The 12,205-nt window shown below is 22.7% G+C and overlaps 3 protein-coding genes across 4 annotated transcripts; 1 reads left to right on the forward strand and 2 right to left on the reverse strand.

Annotated features, from left to right (window-relative positions):
• The first annotated feature begins 243 nt into the window (after positions 1–243).
• On the forward strand, positions 244–2,342 carry LOC108001863 (uncharacterized). The gene is made up of 2 exons (XM_017063135.3): positions 244–681; positions 1,008–2,342. The coding sequence occupies exons 1-2, from the start codon at positions 580–582 to the stop codon at positions 1,758–1,760; spliced, it is 855 nt and encodes a 284-aa protein (XP_016918624.1). The 5' UTR covers positions 244–579; the 3' UTR covers positions 1,761–2,342.
• A 325-nt stretch (positions 2,343–2,667) lies between these two features.
• LOC108001864 (spermine synthase) lies at positions 2,668–7,393 on the reverse strand. 2 transcript variants are annotated; one of them, XM_062086637.1, is made up of 9 exons: positions 7,235–7,393; positions 6,579–6,685; positions 6,084–6,376; positions 5,588–5,699; positions 3,936–4,058; positions 3,708–3,862; positions 3,507–3,596; positions 3,144–3,335; positions 2,668–3,066 (listed from the first exon to the last, which is right to left on the reverse strand). In XM_062086637.1, exons 3-9 carry the CDS (start codon positions 6,363–6,365, stop codon positions 2,920–2,922), a joined length of 1,101 nt encoding a protein of 366 aa, XP_061942621.1. In that variant the 5' UTR covers positions 6,366–6,376; positions 6,579–6,685; positions 7,235–7,393; the 3' UTR covers positions 2,668–2,919. The 2 variants fall into 2 exon arrangements, with proteins under 2 accessions (XP_061942621.1, XP_016918625.1); XM_017063136.3 differs by lacking the exon at positions 5,588–5,699 and adding an exon at positions 5,205–5,316 and having other exon boundaries at positions 7,235–7,392.
• An 877-nt stretch (positions 7,394–8,270) lies between these two features.
• On the reverse strand, positions 8,271–12,191 carry LOC108002002 (another transcription unit protein). Its single transcript, XM_017063348.3, has 7 exons — positions 11,990–12,191; positions 11,538–11,886; positions 10,734–10,846; positions 10,230–10,639; positions 9,560–10,150; positions 9,263–9,464; positions 8,271–9,055 (listed from the first exon to the last, which is right to left on the reverse strand). Exons 1-7 carry the CDS (start codon positions 12,033–12,035, stop codon positions 8,889–8,891), a joined length of 1,878 nt encoding a protein of 625 aa, XP_016918837.1. The 5' UTR covers positions 12,036–12,191; the 3' UTR covers positions 8,271–8,888.
• Between the last annotated feature and the right edge of the window lie 14 nt (positions 12,192–12,205).

Here is a 12,205-nt window from a genome sequence, read left to right on the forward strand (position 1 = left end):
ATAAAGTTAACTTTTAAAAAATTGTTTAATTTTTATTGAGATATATATATATATATATATATATATATATATATAAAATATATATATATCTAAAATATATATATTTAATAATATACAATTTTTATAATATACGAATAATGTTAACCATTTATATTAAGTTAAATATAGAAAACCATGGAATACATAAATACATATAGTAAGGATGCAAGTTTTGAGTTTTCTCCTTATTTTATATTTTATTATATATTTTTTTTCTTTGTTAATCTTGTGATATTTATATTATGTAATTACAATTAAATAATTACATAATAATTATAATTTTTAATATTTTATTTTAATTAAAAAATATAAATTTTTTAAAATATTAAGATGGCAGTGCAGTTGTTAATATAACAGGTGCAAAATGATTAGAAGTTGAATTCTTTATGAATAGTTTTTAGAAGTGTATTGAAGTAATGTTTTTATATTTGCATTTAAGAAAAAATAACTAATTATTGAACAATATTAATTTTGCGTTTCGTTGCTAATAAAGCTGCGTTGCAAAATTAATTATTTCAATAAATAAAATAAATAAATAACATGATAGAAAAAAATGAAGAAAATACCGACAATGACAGTCATCTTGTCAGAATAAGATTAATAACTGATAAAAGAACTTTTTTAGAAAAACAATTTCTTCAGGTAATTTTTTCAATATATATTTTGAGAAGTATTTATATAATATATAATTATTTTAAGGTTATAACTTTTAAACTGTTTTTATTCAAATCATTACAATTACAATAATTATGATTAAATAATTGATAAAAAAATATTTTATTAAATATATATATAATTTCACTTTTTTTATTTTCAATTTTATTCTTTTTTATGTACAAATGCTTTATTTTTTTTTTTAAAACAATAATATGATATTTACGTAGAATTATATTTAATTTTTTTAAACATTTTATATTCTACTAATTAATTGTAATTATACATATTAAAGTAATATAATTAATTTTAAGGTTCAAGAAGAAATTAAAATATGTTTTGCTCAATTAGCACAAACATTATATGCTAGAGAAAAACAACTTTTAAGGCAATCAGAAGCAATTTATAGACAGCAAATATCTTTAGCATTATCCAGTCAGGAAATTCCTCCCTCTATAGCCATATTAAATGAAAGAAATGCTTTAGAAGAACAAATAAAACAATTTGGAAGAATAGAGCTTATAGGATCTAATTCAACAGCAGTCACTGATTTGGAACCATATAAAATTGAAGAATATCAAGACATAAATAAAGATCATGTTTATTTTGATAAATCTATTAAGAATACAGGAATTATTCCTTTTAATACAAAAACTAAATTTTCGTGTACAATAAAAGATGAAAAGATAGATGATATTTCTACGGAATTAAAATTGCCTAATTCAATAAATTTAATGGAAAATTCTAATCTCATTCCTACATTTCAAAAAAATGATTCTGAAAAAAAAATTGATCATTCTTCAAAGATGGATACAGAGTTACAAGAAAATAATTATAATCTTCAAATTACCAATATAAATGAACAAGAAAATGCAAAAAATTATAAGAATTCAAGAAAGAATATCATAGAAGAACAACATAATTCTCATGGACATACAGAACAAGTTCAACAGTGGTTAGATCAAATACTTCTAGAAACAGAAATAGAACCAACTATTCATGAAGTAGAAAAATTACCTGATATATCAGAACATTATGTTTATACCAAATTTCATTTAGAAACATAAAAATTATATTTAATTCCAACTTACTTAGCTTATTATTTTTACAATATATTTATTTTTAATTTTTCATATATAAAATAGGAAATCTCAATTTGGGAACAATTTTTTATTATAATTGAGTCATTTGTATTTAATTTTATTTATTTATACATAATAATAATAATTAGTTACAAAATATTCTTTTTAATAAATCAGTAATAATATCAATAAATAAATTGTATTTTCATTAATATTGAAAAAGTATAAATTATAAATATTTCTTAATTATTAAATTATTAATCATAATTTCATTATCCATAAAACAAAAAAAAATATATTAATATTATTTTATTTATATAACATGCATAAATATATTTAAAATAATTTTAAATATATAAGTGTTAATAATATTAATACGATAAAATTATTTATTAATTCATAATCAATATTAATTATAATTTATACATTTTATACTTACCAATGATTAAATATTTTATTATTTTATATTCTTTTTTTTTTATATAAAAAATTAAGTAAAAAATATAATCATAATGTTATTTTAAATTTATAAATAACTCATAAAAATAAAATCAATTTCTTAATAGATAATAGTTTTATGTATATTCCTTAATTTTTTATCACTTACATAATACATTTTACACTTCATGCAACACATTTCAGGTTTTTATATACATCTAGAAAACATTTATTTAATAAATATCAATAAATGCAATTTAAATATTAGATATATTCAAAATACCTTGTTAATAAAAAGTAAGCTTGTATGTATGTGATTAAAATTTCATATAATTCTATTTCCGTTTTATTAAAGTTATTTGTACAATAATGTGTTTATATTGCTTTTTTTGAATTTATTTTGTAATGAACCATTGGGTAACTTAATTTAATTATTGATAGTTAGTAGAAAAAATAATTGAGCACCTTTGTATAGTTTATTAATTACTAAACAAACAAATAGATACAGATAACCACCACCTTTTGTATGTACAGACGCCAGCGTAGTAGTGTCAGTTGGGATTTCATGTCCAGCATCGGGATCATTTTTTTCAGGAACCGATTTGTTAACAAAAGATTTGCGACTAGGGTCAAATGTGGGTCATAAGAGAGAAAATGAATTGTGAATATACCTCCATTGAAATCTCAATGTAATAGATTTAATCCATCATTTTAACGATACTTGATAAAAAACCCAATCTTCGAAGAAAGAAGGTACAAAAGCACTATCTTTGGTAAAAGTTACGGGTACACAAAGCTGTGAAAGAACTTGTTCATACATTTCTAAAGACTGTGGACAAGATGCTCCATTCCCCTGAAAAATAAAATAAAATATTTATACGTAGATAAAATAAAAAATTATTTTTACAAATTACTCATATTTCTACTCACATGAGTCATATATTTGCCTGTTGATTTTAAAACTTTCATTGAAGAATTTAAAATTAATCTAATAAAATCCCATGCATCTCCATGTGGAGTTGGGCTAATTGGTATGTCTGTAAGGTCACCAAAAACATAATCAAATTGTCTGCCTTCTTCAATCATGTGTGCTAAAGTTTTTGCACAATCTCCAACAATAATCTACAAATTTTTCATAAAAAATTTTAATAATCTTATATGAAATTTTAAAAATAAATTTCAAAAATCTTATATATATAATAAATTTATAATATATAATATATAATAAATTTACATATTTACATATATAACATATATATAATATATTACAATTTACATATATAATAAATTTACCTCGTAATTTTCACCCTTTCTTTTATCCAAACAGTTTCCACATATGCTTCTCATATGTTGGCTACAGGCTTTAATTACCACATCGTCAATCTAAAAATGAAAAATTAATTTTTTATTAATTTATTAATAAATATCATAATAATATAATATAATATGATAATTTGTAACATAATAGTAATAATATAATATAACTTGACATACTTCTAGCATAGTTACAAATTTTGGTTTTTCTTTAAGTAATTCCCAAAGTAAACCACCATCTCCTCCTCCTAAAATAACAATTTCTTTTCCTGTATAATTTTCTTTTCCACGTTGCATTAATGTTTCTGTATATATCAGATCTGCTTCAGATATGTCTAAAAATTTTTAAACAATTTTTTTATTTTTAGATACAATTTTAAATTATAAAAATATAAGGATTTTTCTTACTTTGTAATTCATCAAGAACCAACAAATTTCCTAATGATTTTGAGTGAACAATTTGCACTTTTTGGTAAGGAGAACGTGCTTCGAAGACTAACTTATCAATATCATATTCAAGTAATCTGTCATCTTAAAAAAAAAAAATAATTTTAGTATCTATTGAAAGATTATAAAATTTAGAATTGCATGAGAAAGCATTTAATAGATGCATGCGATGCAAAGCATAAATCTGTAAAAAAAAAGTTTTTACATTAAAAATAAAATTGAGAAGAATGAAAATATTGAAGATTAGGAATTTTATATATAGATTACTAAATCTATCTCATTATTTATATCTATTAATTTTATGTATTTTTGCATAGCATATAAATTTGAAAAATAAAAAATGTACCATTCACTTAATATATTTATAAAAATAATAAATCCTACGGAATTATAATTCTCATAATTATTTAATATTATAAAATTGATTTAATTTCTTTTGGAATTTGCTGCTTGTCTTAACAAGTGATTATATATAGAGAGAGTGTTTAACTACAATTGTTCAAAAATTTAAGAGATAATTCTTCAAGCTAAAATAAAATGAAAATAAAAAATTAAGTATTGTGTTTTTTGCATATTAACAATTAAAAATCAATGAAATTATCCCAAAATATTAATAAATTCTTCTTCATAAATTAATGCAGTTCAAACATTTGAAAAGAAGGGATTTCAAATTTAAAGATATAGCTAGTTTAAAAAATTACAATTTCAAAATTATTATATTTTGTATTTAAATTGTTTCTCATTTGTTTATATAAAAAAATTTACATGCAAAAAAATGTTTTCATTGATTTTTAATTGTCAATAATAAAAAAGCAAAATATTTCTTTATTATTAATTTTCGATTTATTTTGATTTAAAGAATTATAAACTTAAACTTTTGAACATCTGTAGCCAAGTACCCTAAAAATATACTAAAAAAAAAATTTACCAAGCGAACAAGGTAGTTTAAATGGATTTTTTAATTAAAATAAAAAATGATCTATATAAAAATAAAAAAATATGTTATAAACAAACGAGAGGAATTATATACCGTTTTAAAAACTATAAAGTAAATAACGACATTTCCGCACGATGAATATGAAAAGAAAGTTGAATATAGAAGAGAAATTACACACAATCGAGGAAATGAATCGAAAGCATTTTTCGTTAACGACGCATGATGAAAAAAAATATTTTGCGGATATAATATTCCATTAATACCGTAAACAGAATAATAAATAAAAAACTCACCGGCGGTAGGAAAGTATCTCTCAAAAGGTCCGCCGCGTTTAATCGGTGAAAGCGAGTGCGAACGCGTAGAGGCTACTGCCGCCTGCAACGTTGTCTCCAATTCTCTGGCCAACTAAAGGTGGCCGCGACAAGCGAACCGATGAATAAAAAAAAACAGAAACTATCTTGTTAAACCAATCGTAGCAACTCTTTTTTTTACGTATCAATCAAATCATTTTCCCTTTGCGGAAAAACTAAAAAGGAATACCGGGAGGATCGGAGGAAATACACGTCGACCGGAAAAAAAGTAATCGGTCAGAGCTTTAAAGTGCAACGGAAACGATTCGCACGTTTTTAAGATGCTATAGATAACTAATAGGAACTAATTGGGGAGTGGTTTCTACCTGATAGTGTCAGATAGAGGTCATATATGGTTCCTCGCCTTACTGGTGGCAGGCGCTTACTGCGTTGGCTGTTCAGAGCCATCGCAACGTCCGCTTCCAGGTATCGCCACTGCTACAAGGTCCTCTTTGTTATGCGTGTTTCTTTCGCATATAGTAAAATTTTTACTTATTTCTATAATACTATTCATCAAACGATGATCTTTTACAATACGTTTATCTTGCAATTTTAGCGGTAAAAAATCGGCAAACGAAAAATCACGAATCGGTTTAACGAATGCAATTTCACGAATTTATATTAAAAAAAAAAGTTTTATAACATATTTACTATAATTACTGTTATGTTATATAATTAATTCATATGTAACACAAGATGTACCTTATAATGACCCCATGTTTGAGAGATACAAAAGCTGATTTTGTGTTTGATATTCATGATAGGCAATTAAATATTATGAAATTTGCAAAACAATTATAAAATTAATATAAAAAACTGTACCTCAAAATCCAAAAGTGCTTCCTCTTCATCTCTTTTATAATATTCAATATTAATAGTGATTAAGCCTTCAGTATATCCTCGAACTGTAATTAGACTACCTCTGGGACCTGTATATAAGACTAAAAAGCTTCCATCAATGCTTGATTCAGTTAATGGTTTTAAACTATCAAAATATTCTTGAAGGACATTAGTAATAGCTAATTTTAGAGTGGAACGTTTTTCCACATCTACTATTACATTTGATGGTACTGTAAAGTCAAGAAGTACAGTATGGGCAACCATTGTATATAAACCTAAAATCATTTTTAATAATTATTAATAATTAATATTATTTAATATAATAAATAATTTAATATAAAATTTATATATATGGAAAAAAATTAAAAAAAGAAACATTAAAATGAAATATTTTATAGTTTATAGTTCTTAAAATATATATTTTTATATTTTAATAGGAAATTTAATTGATAATAAATATTAAAGAAATATTAATACCTGTATATTAATATAAAATGATAGTAAAATTAAGAAAGTCACAATTCCTATACAAATCCTTGAGTTGGATAAACATAAAACTACTTGTAAAAAGTATTAAATTCCTCCTAGAAACAGAAGTCTTAAGGTTATGTTACAATATGCGCAATGGAAAATAGATTGAATCATTTTGACCAATAGTTCAATAAGTAAAGAAACAATTAACTTTATAAAATAATATATAAATAAATCAAGTTTTTTATAATCTATTCTAATTAATTTTCTAAGGTTAGAAAATCATACAAATTGTGATTTAATAATAATGTTTCATTGAAATTGAAATTAAAATTGAAAAATTATATCAAAATTTTTTAATATAAAAAGAATTTAGTGGAAATAAGTCATGTTAAATTAATAATTAAATAAATAAAAACTATTGAAAATATAAAAATATTTAAAATTTATTTAATTATTTTAGAAAAAAAACATAATAATAATGATGCAGAGGTATAATATAAAATCTATTCTATCCATTATTTTTATAATTTATTTATATAAAAACGCAAAAATAATATTTTTTAAGTAAAATTTGCTATTTTCTATATATTTATATATACTGATAAATATATAGAATTGACATAATTAGATAATATCGTTAAAGGAGAAATCATACTCACAAATTACATTCACAATAATAACTTTCAATCACAAAAGCTGTAATTCATACGATAGAAATATTCTCGTGATATCGCTGTGTTATACCACAAACTAAGTATAGAATAGATCTACCATTCAATGCATTTTTATGTTACACTTTTCAGACCTATGCAAACACAAACTAGGTACAGAATAGATTTATTACTCAATATATTGAATTATATATTTTTTAAATCAACAGTTACATAATATCATTCTCAAGTCATATATAGTGCAACATTATCAACTTAGAATAAAACAAAATTATTAAGACAAAAAAAATTATGATTAAATATTATGATTTCAATATAAAACTATATATAATAAATAGAATAAATTTTTTATTACAGAACATCTTAAATGTATATAAAATAAAATATATTGTATTTTTGAAAAAAAAATAATAAATATGCATTTAATTACATATTTCTCGTGTTTGCTTTGTGATCGTGTACTAGAAACAATAAGCAAGAAAAGCAAATAAGAGAATAAAAATAGAATAAAAATGAAGCGCCATCTCTAAAATGAAATAAATATCTTATATGAAATAAATATAGAAAATATAAGGATAAAGATAAAATAAAAATTCGAGAATTAATATCTTCAGAATGCCGCATATAAAGGGAAAATAACAAATAACAAAGATAAGAATAAAAATTAATCATCAATGTCATTTTTTGAATACTAAACATTTTTCTAAAGAATTATCTTTTTAGAAATGTTCGAGAAATAATACTAATCTTCAATTTTTATTTTATTATTTTAGTTTTCTTTTGAAAAATGTTTGATACTCAAAAGATGATATTAATAATAAATTTTTATCCTATCTTTATCTTTCTTCTATTATATATATATATATATATATACATATGTAAATTATTCTTGTCTTGTTATATTGTTTCATTTATAACATTTTAGAACTAATGTTGATTTTCGAATTTTTATTTTCCTATCCATATTTCATTATTTGTTCTTTTTGTTATTATTTAACCTATTAATTAAAAATTAAAAAAAAAATCTATTTAATTTTTACATTATATTTTTATATGTATCATCTTACATGTTTATTTTTATATTTATATGTCATGTACATTTTATATAAATATGAATTTTTTTCTAATATATCACACATATATTATAAAATATATTAAATTAGATATATTTTATTATTTTATATAAATTAATTTATAAATTAATTTTTATGTTATAAGGAATCTGTATATTTTTATACATATTTTACATATTAGATAGAATTTATCAATCACTTAGCTGTGTTAAATAACATAAAATATGATCACATTTTATCATATAGTTTAATATAATTTAAAGAATAAAGATTTTATCATTTCTTAAAGAGATGATATCACTAATCTTAACTAATCCTAACTTCTAAAGGACTCCTATCAATCTTTTCAGTATGTAATAAATTTTAACATTTTTAAAAGTTATAGCACTAATATTAAAAAAAAAAAAATATTCTAAATAATCTTATTTTTCGTCTGAAGTAAAATATTTTTGTTAAAAAGTGATTTTATTATATTATATGTGAAGAAAAGATGATTGTTTTATCTATACAATTAGTTTTATTATGTCAAAAGAAATGTTTATTTATTTATACTTTACTAAAATAATGATTTAATCACTGGCATTATCACCTTGATTATCATCTCTTCCACTTCCCGAAGCACTTCCAGAATTTGATTCTTCATCTGAATCTTTTAGAACCTTTCCTTTAATATTTTTTTTTGGTCTTAAAGTTTCAAAATCTGAACCTTCTTCATCTGATGAATATATATTCGATGCTAAGAATATAAAACAAAAATAAAATTATTAATATAATTTATTATATGATTATATTAATTTATTATTTTCTTTAATATTTTGATATTTGTTATTTAAAAAATGTTTAAAATGTAATATAAAAATATATTTTTTAATTATTTATATAAAAATTACTTATTTTAATAAATAAATTAAGTATTATTTTAAATAAATTTAGTATAACTTGCCTTTAACTGGAATATTCATTCCTTTTTTATATTTATTCTTAATTGCTGCAAGAGAAATAGCTCCTTCATCATCTGAACCATCATCATGGTAAGTATCACCACCATATCCACCAACAGATCTTCCAGTAGTTCCTCTACTTGCAGTACTCTTTTTTGTTTTACTTTGAACTCGCATTGCCATGCGCAATTTTTCTTCTTCTTTCTACATAATATTATAATACAAATAATTCTATAGTAATTATATATATAAATATATAGAAATTTTCATGATAAAATAAAATTGAATTTGTAATTTACCTTAATCATTTCATATCTATTTTGATCTGGATTAGTTCCTACTTGTGATAATACTTTTATACCAGAAGTTTTTTGTGACCTATCAGCCAAAGACATTGTCATCTTTCTGTGAGTGAAAGATTCTGTAGAATGTGGACGGAATGTCAATTTAGTTCTAAATACTGCTTGACCTTGAAGACCAGTTCCTTGTCGAATATAAAGATGATTATGATCTCCTTGAAGTGGCTGTTTATATACATCAAAAATTTCAGAACCTAGATGTAGAGACATGCTGCCATCAGACCATTTTACAAATCTAGCATTACTTTCTTTAATAACTTTTCCCTGATCATCAAAGGTTTCTTTCCAACGAAGAGTATTTTCAACTTTTAACTTCAATCTTGCTCGACCTTCTTCATCTAAAGTTTCTTCCTCATCTATTTCATCTTCATACGTTTCCGTATCAAAAGGTCGCGTTTCTACTGAAAGAAAATTTGGGAGTTTTACAAAATGTATTTCACGACCTAAATCTGTAGTGATTTTTGGAATTTCTACATCAATTCTTGTTTCTGGAGGAGGTTCTGGTTCTTCTTCTTTTTCTTTATCCATGTCCTAAAATCAATAAATTATGATATATAAAAATATTAAAAAATTTTTCTTAAAAATTGATATCAATAATTATAATACATACATCTTCAATCACAGCTTGATTAGCACCTTCACCACCACTATCAGATCTACCTTGACTTCTACTTCTACTTCTACTTCTACTTCTACTTCGACTTCTGCTTTTACTTCTGCTTCTGCTCCTGCTCCTGCTTCTACTTCTACTTCTGCTTCTACTTCTACTTTTGCTATAACTCTTCTCTCTTTTCTCTTCTTCTTTGTCTTTTTCATCATCTGTGCTGATATCACTAGCATCTCCAAAAAGAGCATCTGCTGTTGGTGCTAAAGTTTGCTTATCTCTTGGTTCACTTTCTGAATCAGAATCTATTAATGGTTTTATTCTTTTTGTTTTATCATCTGCTTCTGAAGTAAAACCACTATTGTTTTCTTTATGTATTGGACTTGATTCTCCATCATCATTTGATTTTATACTACCTAATGTAATAATATACATTGAAGCAAAATTTAAATTTAAATTATATTTAAACTATTGTTTAATTGTTGTTTTAATTATTTTTAATTTACAAACCTCCTGTCTTCAAGGATTTTTCAGATTCATTATCATCTTTGTTTTCTTCTGGGCTTTCTGATTTTTGTTCAGATTTTATTGGTTCATTTCTTGCAAAATCAGATTTCGTTACTCTAAAAAAAAGTTAGAATTTAACGCTAAAAATAAATATATAAATAATAGTTGCAAATATCATAGTTTAAAAATAACCAATTAAGGCTGTCAAAGAAAATATTATATGTAAAATTATCAGGAGAAATCTTTAATTTTTTTCTTTTCTTTGTCATTTTCATGATACCATTATTGATAACATTAATTTATTTATATAACATTATTACGTCTAATGGTTTCTAAACAATAATTAATAATTCTATTATTCATGAATCATTATTAATTTTCATCATTGATTTTCTTTTTTTCTTATTATTTTTCCCTTAAATCCCTCAATCTGATATATATAATATTTTCTCTGAGAATTTAGAAATAAATAAGAATAAAAATGCAAAGATAAAATAACATAAAAAGTTAAACAATAAATATGTATTTGTAAAAAGTAAGAAATTAAGTTGTTAAAAATATTGATTTTACTTTGAGGGATTGTTTTTTTTTATAGTTTTTTAATAGTTTTTAATAATTAAAATTCAAAAATATTAATTTTAAGTTTAAAAATTTATTATTTCAAAAGTTATTTATACATAAAGTTAATGCTTTAAGTTAATGCTTAAGTATATTACAAGCATTTTAAATAAGCATTTTAAAATCTTAAAATCTTAAAAAGTTAATAATTAAGAAAATTAAAATATTTTAAATTATAAATTTACTTACTTTGGAGATATTGGACTTTCAGATATTCTTTCTTTTGGAGAACGTGATTGAGATCTTTGTGAATCATTATTATTTGATATAACTGATTTTGGACTACCAGATCTAGATCTTTGAGAACCAGATTTCTGACTATGTGTAGACCCAATACTTGAATGTCTAGAATCTGATCTAACTGGAGATGGACTTTTAGAATTTTGTTTAGAAGATCTTTCACTAATATCAGAACCCACTGATCGTGCCTCATTTTCATTATCTGAATTTCTATCACGTGTAGAATTTGCATTATTAGAGTTAGGTGTACCGCTACGACTTGATCTAGACGATCCTGATCGATTATCAGATTCTGATCCTAGAAAAGAAAATTCTTTACAATAACTTGTTTTTTTAGAAACAATTTTACTGAACAAAAAAAAATAAATATATTTATTGAATTAATATTGTTAAATTTTTACCAGAATCCCAATTAGAATCATACTGATTTTTCTTTGTTGATGGCATGTTTTTCTTCTGTTAAGAAACACATAACCTGTTCAAATAAATATAACTGATTCAAATTCACCATAGGCAAACAAATCTTATAACAGATGCAAACTGACATGAGGAACAGGATATACATTCTATATTATCAACCAATCAAATGTATTTCAAAATTGTAAATCGATCTTGTT

This window comes from Apis cerana, linkage group LG1 (assembly GCF_029169275.1).
Source record: "Apis cerana isolate GH-2021 linkage group LG1, AcerK_1.0, whole genome shotgun sequence".
NCBI classification, from domain to species: domain Eukaryota; kingdom Metazoa; phylum Arthropoda; class Insecta; order Hymenoptera; family Apidae; genus Apis; species Apis cerana.

Excerpts from the sequence above, each read along its gene's own strand:
- LOC108001864 (XM_062086637.1), bottom strand. The coding sequence starts at position 6,365 with ATGGTTGCCCATACTGTACTTCTTGACTTTACAGTACCATCAAATGTA. Across the intron at positions 3,863-3,935 it reads GGTTCTTGATGAATTACAAA|ACATATCTGAAGCAGATCTG; the intron begins GTAAGAAAAATC and ends AAAAATTTTTAG. Across the intron at positions 3,597-3,707 it reads AATTTGTAACTATGCTAGAA|ATTGACGATGTGGTAATTAA; the intron begins GTATGTCAAGTT and ends TTTCATTTTTAG.
- LOC108001863 (XM_017063135.3), top strand. The coding sequence starts at position 580 with ATGATAGAAAAAAATGAAGAAAATACCGACAATGACAGTCATCTTGTC. Across the intron at positions 682-1,007 it reads TAGAAAAACAATTTCTTCAG|GTTCAAGAAGAAATTAAAAT; the intron begins GTAATTTTTTCA and ends ATTAATTTTAAG.
- LOC108002002 (XM_017063348.3), bottom strand. The coding sequence starts at position 12,035 with ATGCCATCAACAAAGAAAAATCAGTATGATTCTAATTGGGATTCTG. Across the intron at positions 10,847-11,537 it reads GAAAGTCCAATATCTCCAAA|AGTAACGAAATCTGATTTTG; the intron begins GTAAGTAAATTT and ends ACTTTTTTTTAG. Across the intron at positions 9,056-9,262 it reads AATGAATATTCCAGTTAAAG|CATCGAATATATATTCATCA; the intron begins GCAAGTTATACT and ends TTATATTCTTAG.